Source organism: Spermophilus citellus, assembly GCF_964194105.1.
Source record: "Spermophilus citellus genome assembly, chromosome: 13".
NCBI lineage: Eukaryota > Metazoa > Chordata > Mammalia > Rodentia > Sciuridae > Spermophilus > Spermophilus citellus.
Genome location: NC_138193.1, coordinates 8944288 through 8964619, shown reverse-complemented (window position 1 = coordinate 8964619; position 20332 = coordinate 8944288). Strand labels below are relative to the sequence as shown.

Here is a 20332-nt window from a genome sequence, read left to right as displayed (position 1 = left end):
AATGGATCAAACAGAACATGGAACCCTGGTATCCAGGCACCCACTTCACTGACCAAGCCATCCGAGCTCATTTGTTTGGAGACACTGGAGTGAGAAGGATGTTCTCCTGTGGTCGCAAACAATGCCGAGCCTCAGGCTCCCAGGAATCTCAGGAGGGCCAACTAGCCCTTTTGTGGATGCACTGGGTGAGGCTTCATCTTAGACGCCAGAGCCTCTGGCAATTGTCGCAGAGGAGCTCAAGAGTAACAGTGAGTAGCACAGGGCAGGTGAGCCCAGCAGGCCCTCTAGTCTGATCCCTGATGAATGGCCCAGGACTCCTATTCTGACTGTGTGTGTGTGTGTGTGTGTGTGTGTGTGTGTGTGTGTGTTTGTACTGATGGGTACTGTCCCATTGTGCTTTGACTCTAGTGTATTGGCACAAGTCATTTTTCTGTTTGTCACCATTTCCATTTTGAACCCACCATTCTTGGTCCCAACCCAGGGTGAAAATGATCAGAACACGGAGGAGCCCTTCAGGGTACAGAGCCTTGAACCTTACAGGCAGGACCAGCTTAGGAATGAGCTCCTGCCTGTCATTTGTGGGAGGAACCTAGATTTCAGCAGCAACATGGGGTTCATCTCCTGGGATTCCATCCCCACCCAGCAGGTGCTGGATCTCTTGTTCCCAAGGTAAGCACCAGACCACCAAGCCCAAGTGTGTAGCCCCCTCATGCCTGGGTCTTGGGGCTGCCATGTACCTCTCAGGGACCCAAAGGTTTGTGATACCTAATGAGATAGAGGACCACACTCATAGTGGAATGTCAGCCCCGAATGGGACGAGTCCTGGAGGTGCCTGCCACAGCCTTGCAAGGGGAGTGAACTCCCCTCTCAGGCAGAGAAACCATCCTGACTCCAGCTGACCCACAGAGGTCCGTGGAGCAGTCCCCACACACTGGGCACCACAGCTCAATGGTGTGCGCTGAGCTCATTCCCAGGTGGACTCAGTGAGGCCAGGTGGTCTTTCTGGTTGATGGTGGCTTTGTGAAGAACGTAGATCTGTGCCAGAGGCGTCTCAAAACTCGGGCCTTGGGAAAAGCACTTTTGGGTTAATAAAGACATGTTAGTATACATAGTGGGACAGAGTGTCCTAGCTGGGACATAGCTGGACAGGGGCTTTGGACATGGCAGCTCCCACACCCAGAGATATGTGGGAATCAGCAGTTTGGGCTCATTCACTGATGAACATGGAGAAAGCACCCACTGTGTGAAGACACGTTTCCAGTCACGTTTCATAACTCAGTGAAAAATGGGGTGCAAATGACTGCCATTGTGTCCCTTTTCATGGGGGTCAGCCTAAAACCGCAGGTGCCATGAGTACCTATCCTACATGTGACTGCATCCCTGACTCCATGAGGCATAACTGCACGTTGTCCTCTTCAGTGACTATGGTGGACCCCTGGACCTACTTCCACATGGAATGGGCTTGGGGTCAAGAGGGTGGGCTCCTGTTTCCAGAATAGGGACCTGCAAGGTGATTTGACTTGGGAAGGCTGAGGAAAGACTGCTCTCCCCAATTCTGTTTTCTGCCTGCAGTGTAAGGTGTGGGGCTTCAACAGTAGGAGGGGTAAGGCAGGGAGTTGTAGGTGGAGTCATGGTCCTCTGGGGAAGCCCCTGGGACAGTGGATCCCCCACACTACACCTCCCTGTCCTCCCCCAGGGCCACAGAGATGTGGTCTGCACTCATGGGAAAAGAGAGGTCCACCGCTACTCAGGGGGACTCAGTGAGAGCTCACAGACAATGAGGTAGCATTGCAGCCCACGCCAGGGGAGGAGGTGTCTCTTGAGCCCTGAGAAGAGTGGGCAGGAGGACATACACTCCTGGAAGGTGCATTCCAGGTTGGAGAGCATGTAGCCAAGGGGAAGAAGAGTGTCAAGCCTGCCCAGAGGAGGGGAGAGCTGGTCATACCATGGATCTAACGCTCCTTCCTTGAAGGCTCTTTGCCTAGCCACCTGTCCTGTCCCTGCCTGTACAGCCACTGTGTCTGGTCTGAGGTGGACTGGTGTGTTCAGAACCAGGGACGGTTCAGGAGTGTAGGGTCAGAGGTTTGCTCTGGAGGCCGTGGCGAAGGCAAGGCCTGGGTTTTGCTGACTCCACACCTGCCTCCCCACAGTGCCTCACCTTCCTTCCTGGGGACCTGGGTGAACTTCTACACCGAGGCTTCCCATCAGCCTCCAGGCTCTCTGAGTCTGCAGCTGCTGCTGCCGTACATGGGGCTCTTGCTGGTTGGCTTGTACCCGCAGCCCCAAGCACACCGCCTCCTGGCCCTAACTGAAGATGGCATATCAAGCCAGGCAGAGCCTGAGAGCCAGGCGGACTGGGGTGAGTACCTAAGGGTATATGAGGAAAGGTGCGACTGTTGTCCCACTGCAGGGAGTCTGTATGCCTGGTGTTGGGCTGGAAATTAGGATAAGCCTTTGTCCATTCAGGAAGTGACCCCAGTCTGCAAAGAGGTCCTGTGTGGGCTAAGGGCCTGAGGTCTTCCTGGCAGCAGGGGTATTGTGTGTCTGTGCGAAGGTCAGGGCAAGGCAGTCATGTTGGCATCTTTTCTCTAGCTACAAGCTTAGTTCTTGTCACGGCTCCTAAGCCAACCCCAGAGCCAGAGCCTTCTCCCTGGGAAGGGGCAGAGCCGGAGTCCAGGACATCAGGGGTCTCCACTAGGTACTCCCCACGGCCATCAGTGGAACCATCAGAGGGTAGGGAGCAGTGAGTCACAGTGGGCTCGGGATAACTGGGAGCCAAAACACAGTGTGCATTGACCCAATGCCCAGGAAGAGTCTGGTGGGACTTGTGCACAAAACAAAGTGTAATGATGGGGCATAAATCTGCAGGTTCTTCATGTTCCCCAGGGGCTGTGGACCTGCCTATCATGTGTTCTTTCCTTGGCCTGAGGAGGCATTGCAAAGCTATTATCCACGAGGGGCCAAGAAGAGAGGCTTCTTTGTCTTGTGTCAAAGAAGACAGACAACCACAGGGTGCCTACTTTGGCAGCCTTTCCTGACCTAGATGAGTACGTGAGAAAAGCAGTTCAATGACGAATCATTTCTGGCTTCCAATCTTTCTATTCATTGCAAACTGAGTCCACTTCGGACCAGAGGCCATTTCTAGAGAGAAGAGTGTGGTAGAATAGAACCCTTCACAGCTTGTAAACTCTTGGAGAGAGAGAGAGAGAGAGAGAGAGAGAGAGAGAGAGAGAGAGAGAGAGAGAGAGAGAAAGAAGAAGAAGAAGAAGAAGAAGAAGAAGAAGAAGAAGAAGAAGAAGAAGAAGAAGAGGAGGAGGAGGAGAAGGAAGAAGAAGAAAAAGGAGAAGGAGGAGGAGGAGGACGAGGAGGAGGAGAAGAAAAATGAAAATAAGTTGAAGGAGGAGACCATGAATAAGAAGGTCAAGATGACTCTAAGAAGAAGCATGTGGAGAAGATGAAGAAGAACAAGAACAAGAAGGAGAAAAACAAGCCAAACAAGAAGTATAACAATAAATTGATTAAAAATGTGAATGAGAATTATATTCATGAGCAGGAAATGCAGAAGTGGGGAACTCAAGAGAAATGTATTGCTCTGGATGGCATAGCCCTGCTGGCTGTGGACATCCTCCACCCACGCTCAACACACCTCCAAACCATACCCCTCATTTACTATAGCCCTGTATGAGTGGATGAATCCACTGGCAAGGTGGAGGCACCACCATCAAGTGCTTCCCCCAAACCCACCTGTGATCATTGCTGCAGTGGGGAGAAAACCTTCAACACATGAGTCTTTGGGGACCAATCCAGATACAAAGTCTAGCTGTTTCTCTTTGGTGGGTCCAACGTGAACTAAGAGGTTTTGGGGTACAAGGGGCTATTTCCTTGAAAGGTGTTCCTGTAGTGGACCTCCTGTGCATAGAGGGTCCTCAGGGAGGAATCAGTGGGGAGTCTTTGGTGGAACAGTAGCTGGATTCGGGGGCTCTCAGGTCTGTGTGTGAGACCTGAGCTGGCAGAGGCCCTCAGTTGTGGGGGATGTTGGGTAGTGTATTCCTTGAGTGTCACCTACCACGCCTCTGCCCCTGCCTCTCCAGAGCTGAGGATACCTGCTGATGGGAACGTATATTACGCCCTGGATGGAGGAGTGGATTATAACTTTCTTCTTCGGGAAACAGCTGCCAGCAAGTCGTTGAAGGTCAAGCCAAAGGAGGTAAACAGCCACCTTCTTCACTCTTCACTCCTGGTGCCACTCCACATCCTCCAAGGGGACAAGAACCTCAGGTTCTGGATGGATGTTGTAGAATGCCCACAGAGCCAACTGCCAGGCTGGGTGGGGTGCAGGTGCGGGGCTTTGCTGATGTTGTCATCCCCCACAGTTCTTGGAGCCTTCTGTGGCAGTGGCATCCAGGATCCCAGCAGCTGTGAGCAGCAGCTCTGCAGTGGCTGCAGGATCATTGCCCCAGGCCACCCAAAGCAGTGAGTGGTGCCTGAGAAAAGTCACCAGTAGCAGCTCCTCACTGCTTCACTCCAGCGAGCAGGTGGAAGACAGCCGCTTTGTTCACGTCCTCCTAGAGGGACAGAGCCTGAGGGAGACAAAGCGCATCCTGGTAAGCCCGACAGCAGGGCTGCCTCCTGGGTGTCCACACAGTGGAAGGCAGGAGACACAGCCAACCCCAGGGCTATGGTGGGAAATAAAGAAGAGAGAGGTCCGTCTTAAGGGCTTGACCTGAGGAGGGAGAGCATCAGCATGCCCAGCTCCAGCGGTGAGTGGGCCTGTGTATTATGGGTTTTGCAGGCCAGAAGTGCAGACGGAAGTGCTGTGTACAGATGAAGGCAGAGATATGTCCAGGGTGCAGGCTGCAGTGCCTAGAACTTGGTATTCTCAATGAGTGAGGTTGGAGCAGAGGAGGTGGCAGTGACTTGTCCCATGTGTAGGAGGGGATGTGTTCCTGGTGGCAGGGAAGGGAACCTCCTTAGCATGGCTAGGTGTGGGAATTTGGGGTCAGGATCACCTGGGGGTTTATGCCAAAGCTTCAGAATGTCAGCCTTTGCATGTATGTAAATACGAGCTAAAGGGGTTCTTGGCAGTATTTCTATGGATGTGCAGTAGACACGCTAATGCTGTAGGTGTCCAGCTGCAGAGGAGACATGCTCAGTGACGGCCAGTGCTGAGTCAAGTACATCATTCCAACCAGACCCGCACCGAGCTTCCAGAGGCCAGGGCCTCTCAAGGCTATCATGAAGCACTCAAGTGCACACTCTTGTATCTGAGTCTGTTTTGTGTAGTGGCAGTCAGGACCAACATTTTCAGTGCATCTGCCTCTTCCACCCACAAAGGCAGCCTGCATCCCAGAGCACACTTGGTGCGCAGGTCCCTGGCCCATTGCTCTCGTCTCAGTGAGATGAGAGTGTGTCTGTGCATAGGCAGTTTGGTCCTTTGAGCTGAGTGGAATGTGGCTCCCCAGGGGGAGGGGGGATGGCAGGTACAGGCAGATATTTGTACCAGGATTGTTCTAGTAGCACATTGCAAGAACCCAGGGGGTATATGGAGGCCATACTCAGGTAGCAGGATAACAAGCTTGTGCCCTTGTATATGTAGCTGAGGTTTCTCCTGAATGTTTGACCACAGTCTTCTGGGTAGCTCCTCTAAAAGCCATTCTCTGATGACATTTGTCCCACCCTGATCCAGGTGACCTGTGTGGATACGGTAACGAGCCTCATCCGCAGGGCCTTGGACCAAAATTTGTTGCAGCAGGAGGATCCAGACAACTTTGAGCTGCTGAGAATGATGTCTGAGAATGAGAGTAAGTAGACAATCAGACAGTGGGGAGACATGATCCACAGTGGGCTCAGGATAACTCACAAGAGAAAGTGGGCCTTGGCCCCAAAATAGCCAGAGTGTGGTGGGCCTGGTGCAGGAAACCAAGTGCAGTGATGAGCATGTCCAATGTGGAAGTGCTCAATGAGGCCCCCAGGGGGCTGCTGGACCTCCCTAAATGTGTTCCCACCTGGACCTGGTCTGGCAATGCAAAGCTAATATCGATGAGGGGCAAGGAAGAGAGAGGCTCAATCCATCAGCAGTTTGGTTTATGGCTCACTGATAAGGATGCCTTCAAATGAAGAGGAGGAGAACATGGGTCCTGATTGGATCAGCATTGCTATGGACGGAAGCAGCACAGGTCCCAATCCATGGCCAGGATATGAGAAGTCAAGAATGTCAGGATTGCAGCAACTGGGAACAGGACTCAGTGAAGAGGAAGTCAAGGCCAGGGGACAGCCTGTTTGGGTTCTTTTTGGAACAATTCCAAGTCCTCTGTGCCTGGGTGCCCATCTCCTGAAGATATCAGAATGGCCAGGTTATTATTCCTTCCAGCAACAAAGGAGGGCATCTGAAGAACATAGGCCACAATGCTGAGCTGTCCACAATGCCAGTGCTCTTTCCTTTCTTGTGAGCCCAACACTCCTAGCCTCCACCATCCCAGCCTGTCCACAATAGAACCCACCATCTGTCGGACACGTAAGTGAGTTTTCCCATTTTCACACACCGCCTCATTTGGGTTGGCTCTGTCTTACACATGAGGAAGACTGAGGTGCAAGGAGCTGGGCAAAGGGCAGTGTCTGCGAATCTCAGGGACTTGGGAGGCAGCGCAGGAGGATGGGGATTTCCAAACAGCCTCAGAAATTTAGGGAGAGCCTGTACCCAAGTAAAAAGGCCTGGGAATGGTCTCAGTGCTTAAGTGCCTCTGGTTTTATCCCTGGTACAAAAATAAGCCAATCAATAAGGAATTACCAAACTGAGAATCTACAAAGGTGATTTCAGAAACAGACACTTTCAACCCAGCATCAGTTGAGAGCAGGCTCCAGACCAGGGAGGTTTGTGTGTAACCGACATCAAAATGGAGGACTACCGGGGCCCTGGAACCCACTAGGTGTGATGGCATCTATGCCTTATGGCAGGAGGGTGGCAGTGATGCTGGCCCTCTCCTAGATTTTGGAAACCTTGTTTTCATTGGGGAAGCTTTTTGGAGGTGGAATCTATTTTAGCAATCCTGGTCCAGATGAGGTGCTGACTACCACAGGTAGAAGCCTATCCAGAATGCGGTGTCTGTTATTCAGTCTTTCCGGACAGTGACAATGACAAAGAAAGAAGTCACTTGTCTTTGGTCTTGGTTTCACTCCTGGCCATTGATTGAGAACTGATTTCATCTTGGCCTACTGAACACAGGCTGCATCTGGGCAGAAGAGTGTGATAGATTTGAACTCCTCAGGACCCCCCACCGTTGCCAGAGAAAGAAGGAGAAGGAGGAGGAGGAGAAAGAGGACAAGCCTGAGTCGGGAGAGGATCACACGATGAAGAGCAAGAGGAAGAAGAAGAAAAAGAAGGAGGTGAACAGAAGGAAGGGTGGAGGGAGATACACCAGAAGAACAAGAAGGAATCATGTAAGAACAAGAAAAAGACCCAGAAAGAACTACAAGAAGATGCAGGACAGAAAGAAGAGCCAGAAGTAGAACAAGAACCAGAATAAAAGTACCAAGCAGACAGCTCATGATGAGAAACAAGGGGAAGGAGAGCGAACCTAGAAAACAATAGAGTTCTCCAGGGCACCACTCTGCTGAAGTCCTCCCACGTCCATGCCCAACACACCTCTGATGGATACCACCTCCCCTCCGCGTATTCATCCATGAGTGGATTCATCAAGGGCAAGTGGATGAATTCACCCACCATCCAACGCTTCCCTGAATGCCCATGTGTGAACATGGCTGCACTGGGGAGAAAGGCCTAAGCACAGGAGCCTGTGCCAATCCTGATGCAAAGCCTAGCAGTGTCTCTGTGGCAGATCCAACCTGCACTGAGAAGTTCTGGGGCCCCAGGTGCTGTTTCCATTGTCAGATGCTCTTTTGGTTTAGAATCCTGTCCATCATCTTCTCCAGGGAAGAATCACTGAGGGAGTCTCTGGTGGCACTGTAGCTGGATAGGAGGGCTCTCAAGTCTGGTGCAGGCTCGCCCTGGCGGAGACTCTCAGGGGTTGTGGGTGTTTTGTGGTATAATCCTTGAGTGCCACCTAACAATTCTCTCCACTTCGCTCTGCAGAAATCAAGGTCCCTGACCATTCACTCATGTATCTGTCCATGAATCCGCGGATAAAATATCATTTCATCGTGAGGAAACGCCCCCAGGTCAAGGGAAAGGAGGTAAGCACCTACCTTATTCAAGCTGTACTTGTGCTTCCATTCCACTTCCACCTGGGAAATAAGAGGCCTCATCACCTGGACATATGTGCTAGAAGCCCATAGAGCCAACTGACAGGCTGGGGTGGCTTTCTGTTTCTGGGTTTGCTGATGTTCCATCCCCCACAGTTCTCAGAATCAACCTGCAAGTCCTCCAGGCCGCTTTCCCACAAGCAGGTGGGAGACACCTGCTTAATTCGTGTCCACTTGGAAACACAAAGTCCAAAGATGGCCAAGAAAGTCCTGGTAAGCCTGGGAGCAGGGGTGTCCCCTGGTGCTTACACCTGGGTGGGGAGCAGACACTGGTCCAATACCATGGACTACTCATGCCCTCTTGCATTGGAGCTTCTGGATGATCAGGAGGATAGATGGGAATCAAGAAGGGAGAGGAAGGGCTGGAGCTGAGATGAGGGAGAGCAGCAGCTTGTCCACCGCCATGTCTGAGGGAGTCTGTGTGTCAGGTGGCAGCATGCAGTCCAGAAGGGCAGGGGCAGGTATGGGTGACAGATGAGAATAGGACAAGACCTAGGTTGCAGGTTCCCGTGTATGGGATGCTGACGTCTATGGAGGAGGACAGCAGTGTGAGGTTCTGCATGTTCCTTGAACAAGGAGCTGAGAGGGTCTCTCTGCGGTCTTGATAAGGATATGGAGCAAGCACACTAAATGTCCAGGTAACCTGCAGGATAGGAGTTCTTTCCAATGACCACCCTTGCCGGATGAGGTGCCCTCCTACACCCCAGCCAGCACTGAGCCTCTGGAGGCCAGGAGCTCTCGTGGCTATCTTTCAACACTCCTGTGTGTGGTCATGTTCCTGGGTCTGTTTTTGGCCCTGGCGATCCAGACCAAAGCCTCTAGGCTTTGTGCCCAGGCCATTCCCAATGCCGCCTGCATCCTCGGGCAGACCTGGGATCTCGGAGGCTATTGTCCCATTCCTCCCAACTTGTGGGATGAGATTGCATCTGTATGCAGGTAGTGGGGTCCTTTCACTTCGAGAGGAGTGCAGCTCCACAAAGAGCAATGGCAGGTCCAGGAAGTCCTATGTACAAGGATTGGGCGAGTAGCCTGTGGGAAGAGCCCACGCAATGAGCAGGAGGCCAGCCTCAGGTAGTAGGGTCATGGATGTTGCCCTGTATTTAGAGTGGAGGTGCCTCCAGAATGCCCCTGCCCACTGTCCTTGAGTAGTCACTTCAAGGCCCATTTCCTGAAGGCCTGTCTCCCATGCTGCTCCAGGTGACCTGCCACGATAGGGCTCCTGCCGTCATCCGCAGGGCCCTGGAGCTACACTTGCTCACTGAGGAGAAGCCGGAGGAATATGAGCTGGGCCAAATCATCTCTCACCGTCAGAGTAAGTGGGACAGTCAGATGGCAGAGAGCAAGGGTCAGGATGTGGACTCAGGTCAACTCTTAGCACCAAAGAGTAGTCTCTGACCCCCAAGAACACTCCAACAGATGTGTTGGGTTCGTGCACAAAGCAATCTGCACTTCTGCTGGTGCAAGGTCTCGAGGTCCAATGGTATACCCCAGTGGATATTGCGGCTCCCCACCAGGTGCCTCCCCTGGACATGAACAGGCATCCAAAGCTGACATCAGTGAGGAGTGAGAAGGAAAGCCTCTGTCCAGGAGCAGTATGCTTTCATGGCCTGGGATAGGAGTGGTTTCAGAGGAACAGGGGAATGCATGGGCTAAAGAGGGAACTGGCATTTTGTGGACTGAAGCAGTAGGATTGAAAGCCTTCTGTGTGATCAGAAAACCACTGCCTGGGCAGAGCATGGCCAGGATTCTAGCAAGCAGTAACAGGATGAAATTGGGAAGAAAACACAGCCTGGGAGACAGCTTGAATCATCTGTCTTTGCATAAATTCCATGGTCTTCCGCACCTGAGTCCACTTGCCAAGGAGTGATCACAATAGCCAGGTTATGACCCCTAACTAAAGTCAGATGAGGGTTTCCTGAGCACGTCGGCCACAGAGGTCATCTGATAATAATGCCAGTGCTTTTTCGTTGGTTGGTTGGTTGGTTTTTGTGAGCCAAACACCTCAGCAGCCATTATCCCAGCCTATGTACGCTGAAGACCACCATCCCTATGAGTTCTAGGATCACTTGTCTCCTATCTTAAACTTCTGTTAGGTTAGTAGAGTCTATGGAAGAGGAAGTCTGTCTGGGGCCTTGGTAGCCTAAGAAATTCATAGCAGAGATCCCTACATCCAACCCAGAAGGGATGGAGAACAGGCTCTAGGTTAGAGGAGGGCGACAGGAAACAGGTGTTCAGAGGAAGGAGAAGCGGGCTGTTGTATTCCCCCACTCAGGGTCATGGCACCACTGGGCCATACACCATGTTGGAGGGAAGCATTCCCTTTGCTGGTCTTTGGAACCATTGTTCTCAGTAGGGCAGCATTTGGAATGTGGCCTCCATTCTCAGAAGCCTGATTCACATGGAGGCGGGCTCCACCAACGCAGAAGCATGGCTCTAATGTGGTGTCTGTTCTGGTCAGCCTGTCCTCACTGTGGCCATACTTGAGGAAAATAACTCAGAGGAGGAATCCTAGGCCTTTTCTCCGGGTTTCACAACTTTCTCTTTGGTTGTGCACTGGGCTGTCCATAAAGCTCTAGTGTGTGGCAGTGGAGAGCTCCTCAGCCCTTGCCACAAAGGCATAGACTGGGAGAGAGAGAACGAGGCTGGCAGAGAGGGAGAGAGAGAAAGACGGAGAGGAGAAGGAGGACCTCTACTTGGAGAATGAGGATTCAGTGGAGCCAACAGGAACAAGGTACTGTTGCCCAGGGCGCACCCCTGTTTAGGTCTTCCTCCACCCATGCTCCACTTTTCTTCCAGTCCCTCCCACCTCCCAGTAGAGTATTCATCTTGAATGAGAATTTCATGATGACATCAGAGCACTCACCATCCAATGCTTCCCTCCAAACCCACCTATGAAGATGGCTCATGTGGGGACTGAATCTTCGGCACAGGAGCCTTTTGTGGGAGATTTCAGATGCAAACCCTAGTGGTGTGCTTTGGCAGATGCAAGAGGACCTGAGATGTTCTGGAGTCCAAAGCCTTTGGTAGGAACAGACATTAGGTCTGTTGAAGTGCTCTGCCTAGTTCCTCAGGGAGGACTGTGGAGGCTGTCTTTGTTGGTATTGGTGCTGAATTGGGGAGCTCTCAGGTGTGTGGCTCTGGCCTTTTCTGGCACAGGCTCTCAGATGTTGGGGTGTCCTAGGGAGCACCTCCTGAGCCACCTTGTTTTGTACACCCCTCTCTCCTCAGAGCTGAGGATTCCAGCGCAGGCCAACGTATTTTATGCCAAGAACCCTCACACAAAATCCAACTTCGTGCTGAGGAAAAGGAGCCTCCCCCAAAAGAATGATGAGTGGATCCAGCCTCAACCTCCCACTCGTCCTGCAAAGAAGGCTCCAGCCCTCCTGAGGATGCTTGCAAAACCATTCTGCTGCTGTGTGCCTGGGCGGGGCTGAGGCAGCCCAGGAATATTTACATTGATTACTATTGGCTTGGAAAGTTTGAATCTGTAGTTTGCCATTGTCCTTGACCTTGTTTAGTAACACAGTTGTTACTCTATCCTGTATTTGTTGTTTCCATTAATATATTATTATTTTAAAATATATATGTTTTTGTTACCTGATCTACTGTGATGATTTGAGTGTACTAAATGTAGCAGTGATTCCTAAAGGACACATCCAAACCAACAGGAAGGAATGTTTCATTCTATCAGCAAGAAGTTTGGTTTTTAGGAGTTTGGCAGATGGCAGTATCTGAGTCAGTTTTCCAATGGGGACAATGAAGTATCGGCTATCATGGTACAAACAGAAACAAAGACACACAAACACACTCTAGAGCACACACATACACACACACTAGAGCACACACACACACACAAACACACACTAGAGCACACACACACACAAACACACACTAGAGCACACACATACACAAACACACACTAGAGCACACACACACACAAACACACACTAGAGCACACACATACACAAACACACACTAGAGCACACACACACACACATGAGCACACACATACACAAACACACACTAGAGCACACACACGCACACTAGAGCACACACACTCACTGAGAGATACATACACAGATGGAGTTGGTCTCTTCTGAAATACTTTGGAGACGTGGTTCTGATTTCTCCCATTTTGGAGTATTTTCAATTGCATAAGGTGTCCTGCAAATGAATCCCATGTCTGAAGAAGACATGCATGTGTACTTCACATGCCACTTTCCACATAACCAGAAGGTCATGTCATGGAATATTTTTCATGCAGCTGTGTTTTGACTGTGAACCATCCCATGAGGTCAGCTGTGGAATTTTCCACTGGTAGCATCACAATGGGGATCCACTCTTTGGATTTGGGGATATTTCTGATTTGTTTGATTCAGATTGGAATGATATATATATATATATATATATATATATATATATATATATATATATATATATATGCTATTGATCAAAATTCTGCGTTTGATGGTAATGAATGCCATGCATCTAGGAATCTGTAGACTGCAGACAATGAATGGATGCCTACTGTTGCCTGGACTGGTCTGCAAAGTCCTGTAGCATTTGAGCATGTGTGAGGGCTGTACAGGTCTTGCAAAAAGTCCAGGTCAGATGATCCTGCACAAAGCTGAGCTAGTGGTCTCCAAAACAGCATAAGGGCCAAGGAGAAACACACTTCCACACAGAAGTTGGGAAGCTACCTTATGAAGGTAATCATAGGTATGGGATCCTCTTGCTAGGACCCTTTTTCCATTGGGCCAGAACTGTTTTCTGAATGTGCTTGCTGAGAAGAGCTTGGAATTTTCTAACTGAAGCAGTTTGTGCAAGCTGCTTCCACTTGCAGGAACAAAGTGTGTTCTCGTTGAGCACTTTGGGCTGTCCCTGGTTCAACTAGAGTGTGTCAGAAGCACTTGTAATGATTGGCATTCACTGTTTCACATGGAAGCCTCTGTGCCATCTGTCAACCACTGATGGCTGCAAGTGGGGAATGGAAGCCATTTGCCGCAAGCAGTTTCAACTTGCAGGACTAACTTTGTTGTAAGTAGGCACATGGTGTTTTTTTCTGTGTGAGCTAGAAGAAAGAAAAATTGCTCCTTACAGCTGACAGGCATGCTTTCACATTGAAGCCTCTGTGCCATTGATCCAAAACAGTTCACTCATTTGGGTATGATTGTATGATTGGGTATGAGTGTATGTTGTAAGCAAATGTGACAAGTGGATGTCAATGAGACTTTGGAGAACTGATCTTCTCAGCTGGTCCTCTTTCCTCCTGCAAGTTGGTGATCTCTTTCTGGCACACTTTGTGTTTCATGCCTGAACTGTGCTCTGAATGTGCTTGATGAGAACAGTTTAGAAGTGCAGAAGTGAAACTGTTTGTGGAAGCAGCTTCAAGTGGCACAAGCTAACTTGTTCTCAGTGAGCTCATGGGGATTTTTCCCAGGTTGAAGAAGTGTGAATGAGAATGGCTTCTCAGAGCTGGTAGGCATGTTTGCATTTGGCAAACTTTGCCATCTGTCACACAGAGTTCCTTGCATGAAACCTGCATTTCCAGTGTTTTCAGGAAGGTCTGATGAGTGGGTTTCCATGGAATTTTGTGGAATTGTTCTTTTCAGCAGTCCTCATTGCCTTCTCAAAATTGGTGATCCTGGGTGCAAGGACTCTCTTGTCAGCCAACATTGTATTTTGGGCCTGACCTCGGCTCTGAATGTGCTTGTTGAGAGTAGTTTGGGAGTGCAAAAGTAAAGCAGTCTCTCAGCAGCTTCAACATTCAGGAGCTCATTTTGTTCTCAGTGAGCACATTGGGGTTTGTCACTACTTAAACTAGCATGAAGAACCACCGCTTCTCTGAGGTGGCAGTTTCCCTCTGAAGCATCTGTACAATTGGTCAATGCGAGTTCAATGCAGGCAGGCACTTGCATTTCAAGTGAATTCTGTGACAAACAATTGAGCAATGGATTTCAATCCACCTTGGGGAATTGCTCTTCCCAGTGGGCCCACAGTTCTCCTCCAAGTTGCTGAACCTAGGTCCAAGGGCTCTCTTGCTAGCACTCTTTGCATATGGGCTGAAACTGTGCTCTGAGTGTGCTTCCTGAAAATATTTTGGAAGTGCAGCACAGAAGAATTTTGGCAAGCAGCTTCCACATTAGGAAATGACATTTTTCTCACGTGCCCATTGAGCTTTGTACCTGGCTGAAGTAGCCTTAAATCCAATGGCTTCTGAGAGTTAGCAGGCACAGTTTCCATTGGAAACAACTGTGCTCTTGGTCAATGGTAAGTTGGTTGCTGTCACGCACCTGCAGTTTCAATGAGTTTTTAGAAGAAGGAGACCAAGGGAATACAATGAAACCTTGTGCAATTCATTTCCTAATTAATGTTGGTGATGCGAGACCACAGTGGACTTTTGCAATGATACTTTGTCATGATTTTGCAGGAAATGTGTTCTGAATGTGCATCCTGAGATGCATTTGTAGGGGGCAAACAGAAAAATTTTGTGCACAAAGTAGCTTTGTTCTCAGTGAACACGTGGTGGTTTTTCCCTGGTTGAACATGCAGGAAGCAGAACCTCTTGTCAGAGCTGATGGCACCGTTTCACTTGGAACCATCTATGCACTCAGTAAAGCACAGATCATTGCAGACAGGCTCATGCAATTTCAAGATAGTTTTCAGAATCTGCTTGAGGAATGGATTCCAAAGAATCTTTGAGGAATTGATCCACCCAGCAGTCCCATCGCTTCCTATCTGAGCAAGTGCTGCGAGGTACAAGGGCTCTCCAGCTAGCACACTTCGGATATTGAGCCTGCACTGTTCTCTGAATGTGCTCGGTGAGAAGAGTGTGAAGTGCAGAAGAGAAGCAGGGTGTGCAACAGCTTCAATTGCAGGATGTAAAAGTGTTTCTAGAGAGCATATTGGGATTTGGGCCTGGTTGAACTAGTAGGAATTGGAACCCCTTCTCAGAGCCAGCAGTCACGGGCTTTACTTAGAAGTTTCTGTGTCTTGTATAAAGCAGAGTTTGTTGCTCGTGGGTACCTTCATTTCCAGTGAGTTTTCAGGAAAAATTGAGAAAAATATTTCAATGAAACTCTGGGCCATTGATCTTGTCAACCATCCAATGTTCCATGTGAATATTGGTGATGTCCCAAGGGATCTCTGGGTAGCACAATTTGCACTTTGGGTGTAAATGTCGTCTGAACGTGCTGGCTGAGAAAAGCTTGGAAGTGCAGAACAGAAGCATTTTGTGCAGGCCGCTTCCAATTGAAGGAACGGTCTTGTGCTCTGTAAGCACATTGAGGTTTGTTTCTGGTTGAAGCTGCATGAAGTGGAACCGCTTCTCAGAGCCGGCACTCTCAGTTTCTCTCTGAAGCACTGTTCCATTGGAAATTCAGATTCCCTGCATGAAGGCTCCTGCATTTCCAGTTTGTCTTCTGAGTAAGGGGGAACCATTGATTTCAGTGAAACATTGGCAAATGGATTTTCTTCAAAGAGCAGCTTTCCTCTTTAACGTTGGTGATCGGAGCTACAAGGGCTCTCTTATAGGTACACTTTTCCTATTGGGCCTGAAGTGGGTTCTGAATGTGCTTGCTCAGGAGAGCTGAGAAGTTCAGAAGTGAAGTGGGTTCATCCAGCAGCTTCCACTTGCAGCAGTAAAGCGTGTTCCCAGTGAGGAATTTGTGGCTGTCCCTGTTTGAACTAGAGTGCCGCAGAATGACTTGTAATAACGGGCAGACACAGTTTCACTTTGAAGCCCTTGTGCCATCAGTGAACCTGTTTGTTGCATGTGGGTCCCTGCATGTCCTTTATCACTCAACTTATCCAAGTCCAGCACGGTAGTGGTTCCCGGAATCAAAAAAAAAAAAAGAATTGCAAAGTGTCTATTGAACACAAAGCTCCCGCATAGGCAAGGAAGGCTGTGCTTGAGAACTCCTCAGGCCCGCACGGGTGTCTTCAGCTGAGAGTCTGTAGCAGTTCCTCCTGGGGCCTCTTTTCCAGTGATGCTGTCGCCCTGCCCTCGCCAGCCTCCCTCCCTTTCCCATCTTTCCTCTCTCTGGTCCGCTCCTCAGATCCCATCCTCCCTTCAATAGGGCCTCATCCAGGCCTCTCCATTCTCCACATTGATGTCTCTCAGCAGGGAGGACTCCTCCATGCTTGGATGGCAGGGCTGTGATCATCTGGAAGGTGGAAATAGGAGGCTTCCAGGGGGCTGGTGGTGTGCCTAGCCAGGGTGCTGGTGGCTGCAGTGCTTTTAATCTATGGATCTCAAGGAGCCTTGTGCTGCAGATTTGTGTACTTCTGCATCTGTATGCACACAGTTCTTCAAGTGGGGGGGAAAACAGTGTTCTCAAAGTTTGCTTTATATTATACTCAACTGGTAATTTACAAACCTCAGTGTCCCATTTTAGCCCAGAGCCATTCCATCAGCCCAGGACCAGTGGGTGGTCCAGTGGTCACTACTATGCCCAGCTCCCAGGTGGCTCCAGTGTACAGCTGAATTTGAGAGCCAGTGTACCATAGGATTTATCCTTGAGGTTAGAATTCATTGACTTCCTCTTATGTCATTTCACTGGTTCATTAACTATCTGTGAAATCTTCAAGTTAGACATCTCTGGTCATTTCTACCCCTGATGGCACCTGGTTCAACAGCTTGTTGTTGGGTGGGGTCGGTCATGGGCAGTCCTGGGTCACAGAGAGGGACAGGAAGACCATAATGTGGGATGGTGGTGTAGAGAGTAAGGGGTGGGGCCAGAGCCCACACTGTGGTTCGGGTAGGGAAGGGATCTGAAGAGACTACCTTGAAACCGAGACCTGGCTGCAGATAACCAGGAATCAGGGCCTGGAAATGGAAGCCATGATAGGGCTTCTGGCTAGAAAGGACACATCCTTCTGGGCTGAGTTGGAGGTCCATCGAGGCAGAGGGAAAGAGAGAGGACACAGGAGAGGGGGATGGTCTAGATCACAGAGCAGCTGCGTCATCATATCATAGAGAGTGAATTTGTTTCTTCCAGTTGTTGGTAAATGCTAATTCATTCACGTGTTACATTCACATCCACCTCGTCCATTGGAAAGGCCGCTCAACCACCACAGGCAGTGATATCTTGGTGGATGTGTGCATTGTAAAAGGAGGTGAGGTTGGCGCTAATAGAGTGTGTGGGCACTCAGGCATTGGCAAGCTTGCTTTGGAGAGTGAATCTTCTAAATGTTATTGGGCTGGCTTTTGAAAGCTCCTGTGGTTTGGCTAGATGTAGAATTCTTCCACACAATTTAGCATGGTGTATATTTTAGAGAGCATGATCACTGAGGGGCAGGTTGCCAGTGTGAAGCCGTGAGCATTAACATCTATCAAGTTTCTCACCTGGAGTTGGCTACCTACAACTGGTGACAGTGTTTTGCTACTGCTGAGCAATACTGAACAAGTCTCTGGGCCAGTAATCCATTGCTGAACTACATCACCAACAAAAAGACACTGAGTGAAGGTGAGGACCAGAAGAGCCCGGGAACCACCTGACAGCAGCCCTGAAGTCCTGAGCTCTGGCACATCATATGCCAACTCAACTGTGTATCAACCTCTTCCTGGGCTCATTAGAACTGTGTGCTTCAACTTTCAGAAGCAAATGCAGAATGATAGAATCTTCTCTGAGGACACTTTTCTAAGTCTTGTTTGCAGCACATCTTCTAAGTCTTATTTGCAGCATGTCTTCACTGGAATGAGTAGTCATTTGGCATTCTGTTGTACTTAAAATTTCATGAGATTCTACCCCTACTTCATAGGTTGTGTGAAAGAGACTTGGCCTGAATGCATTTTACATGCCAAAATATGGCTTGTCTTTTCTCCTAAACCTATCAGGGCAGTCAGAGCAGCCAAGGAGTACTATAAATTCAGGCATAAAATGGCCAGATAGACTGGGATCACTGTACATCTTTCTAGAACCTTCTTTCATGCTCTGGCTTCCCTAAGGTAAAGTGTGGGGACTCTGTGATCCAGATTTGTTAGCAAGTAGTTTTCTTGGCAGGTGATGGTATAAAACTCCAGGTGGGAACAGGAAGTGATTAGGAACTGGAAGACAAGGTGTACCAGCCAGTTGTTGTCACTGAGTGACTAAGCACAGTCTTGCTAAGGAGTGCTGGGGGTCCATGTAGATCATGCTACCAATAGAAGCCCTCCTACAGGGTGAGAGAGCTGGGGGGTTCTCCACCCACTCCTGCCAGCCATAGCAGGAAGCTGCTGCTGGCCTTCACTGTAGGCAAATGGGCCATGGTGCTGGGGGCTCTAGGTCAGCTGGGGTGTGAAGAAATGGCATAGTGCTGGACAATGTCATCCAGCTTTAAATCCCCACACTGGGATCTTTAGCAGGGCAAAGTCAGAGACTGTACTCAATGCAGCGTCTACTTCTCAGCATAGTGCCAGGCACACAGCAGACCTTCATCAATACCCATGGAATGCGCTGGCTCGCCCCAGCCCTGCTCCAGGCCTCTCTCAGCTGGGCTCTCTCTGTTGGTCCTGTCTGTTCTAGTATATTCAGCTCTTGCTTCTTTGTATTTCACTTTCCTGAATTGTGTTCTCTTTCTCCACACTCCTGTGGTCACTCTTTCTCCACACTCCTGTGGTCCCAAATGGCTGTCTGGCGGGGCTGTGGCAGAGAGATCTCATTACTACCAGAGATGGAGTTTTTAAACCAAATAAGACACGTGCTCTGCTGCTTAGGATTGTCTTCAGCATAACGTGAGGTAGAAGGTTTGAAATTAGGATTGTCCCCCAATCTTAAGGCATGTCATCCCTGTGTGCAGACCAGGAAGTTCCCTGGGAAGAAAGGCAGGTGTGGGTTTGGAATCAGAGACCAGCATGAGAAGAACACTTTCACTGCTTACTAGACAATGACCTTGGGAATGTTCTGTAACCTCTCGTGGCCTCAGTGTTTGCATATCTGAAATGGGGATAATTGTATGCCTGTCTTCAGGAGGTGGGTAGAGAGAATCCTAGAAGTAGAGGAAGAAAACACACAGCATCTGTGAAGCACCCCGCCCCCATCTTTAGTCTTTCCATGATTTTCTAAGCGTATGTTGATTGACTGTTGGTTACAACATGCCTGTAGATCTACCTGAGGTCCCGTCTAATCCACATGGATGGAGAAGCTCACTTTTGCCCCGTTGCCACATTTGCAAGGATACCTTCTAATAGAATCGGATCTAGGAAGCTGGGGTCCCTTTGGAGAACATACAGGATCCACAGCAAAGTTCAAGCCCCTGAGACAGAGGGCTTCTGCTGGTGTCCTCATGTCCTCATGGGCACTGCAATGCCTTTCTCCACCGATGTTCATTGAGAGCCTGGTCCAGGCCAGGCAGGGCTCCCTGCTGAGGATGTGGCAGGGAATGAAGCACCTGCCTGGCTGGCTTGTAGGGGACTCAACAATCGGGAGCAAGACAGGCCAGTGATGAAGACAAGACCAGTTAGTTGACTTGTCTGAAGGTCTTGGAGCCAAGCACTCTTCTAAGCACCTTATCATAAAAGCTTCCTCATTTCTCAATAGTTGCAGGAGGAACAGTGCTTTGGTTGTCCCCATTTTCCATAGGTGACAACTGAGGCACTGAAAGATCAGGTCACTTGGCCAAGGTCATGGAGATAGCACAGGGGGAAGTGTGGCTACAAACCCTCCCAGGTGGCTCCAGCTTTGGGCTCTTTATCCCCCATGGCCTGCAACCTCTTGGTCATGCTGTGGCCCCTGTGACTTGTCTGTCACCAAATAGTGGTTCACTGCAGGGCCTTTCCCGAGTCCTCTTCCACCTCAGAGTGCCTGTGTCTCACAGAGAGTTAACCAGTTTCCTGGGCCCCACTGGAGTTCCTGGTTTTGCCAATCTGGGGTGGGGTCTGAGAATGTGTGTTTGTAACAAGGTCCCAGATGACCCTGAAGGTGATGGGTCTCAACACAGGTGACTGTCCCCCTCCCCTGGGGTCATTTGACAATGCCTGGAGACCTTTTGAGTTATCACAAGTCAGGGGTGCTGGTGCAAAACTCAGGTAGAGGCCCTGGGTGCTGCTGAATGTCTATACTGCATGGGGAAGACCTCTACAGACTAAGAAGGA

At 49.8% G+C, this 20332-nt stretch overlaps 1 protein-coding gene across 1 annotated transcript in view; it reads left to right on the top strand.

Annotated features, from left to right (window-relative positions):
* Positions 1 to 11833, top strand: part of LOC308632459 (uncharacterized protein) — a gene marked incomplete at its 5' end in the record, with an annotated part of 93417 nt that extends 81584 nt beyond the window's left edge. Inside the window, 4 exons of the mRNA XM_081264555.1 lie at positions 8090 to 8190; positions 8356 to 8472; positions 9457 to 9571; positions 11488 to 11833. Of these exons, the coding sequence (XP_081120681.1) occupies positions 8090 to 8190; positions 8356 to 8472; positions 9457 to 9571; positions 11488 to 11693 (539 nt within the window). The 3' untranslated portion in view covers positions 11694 to 11833. The remainder of the gene's footprint in view (positions 1 to 8089; positions 8191 to 8355; positions 8473 to 9456; positions 9572 to 11487) is intronic.
* Positions 11834 to 20332: the final 8499 nt, after the last annotated feature.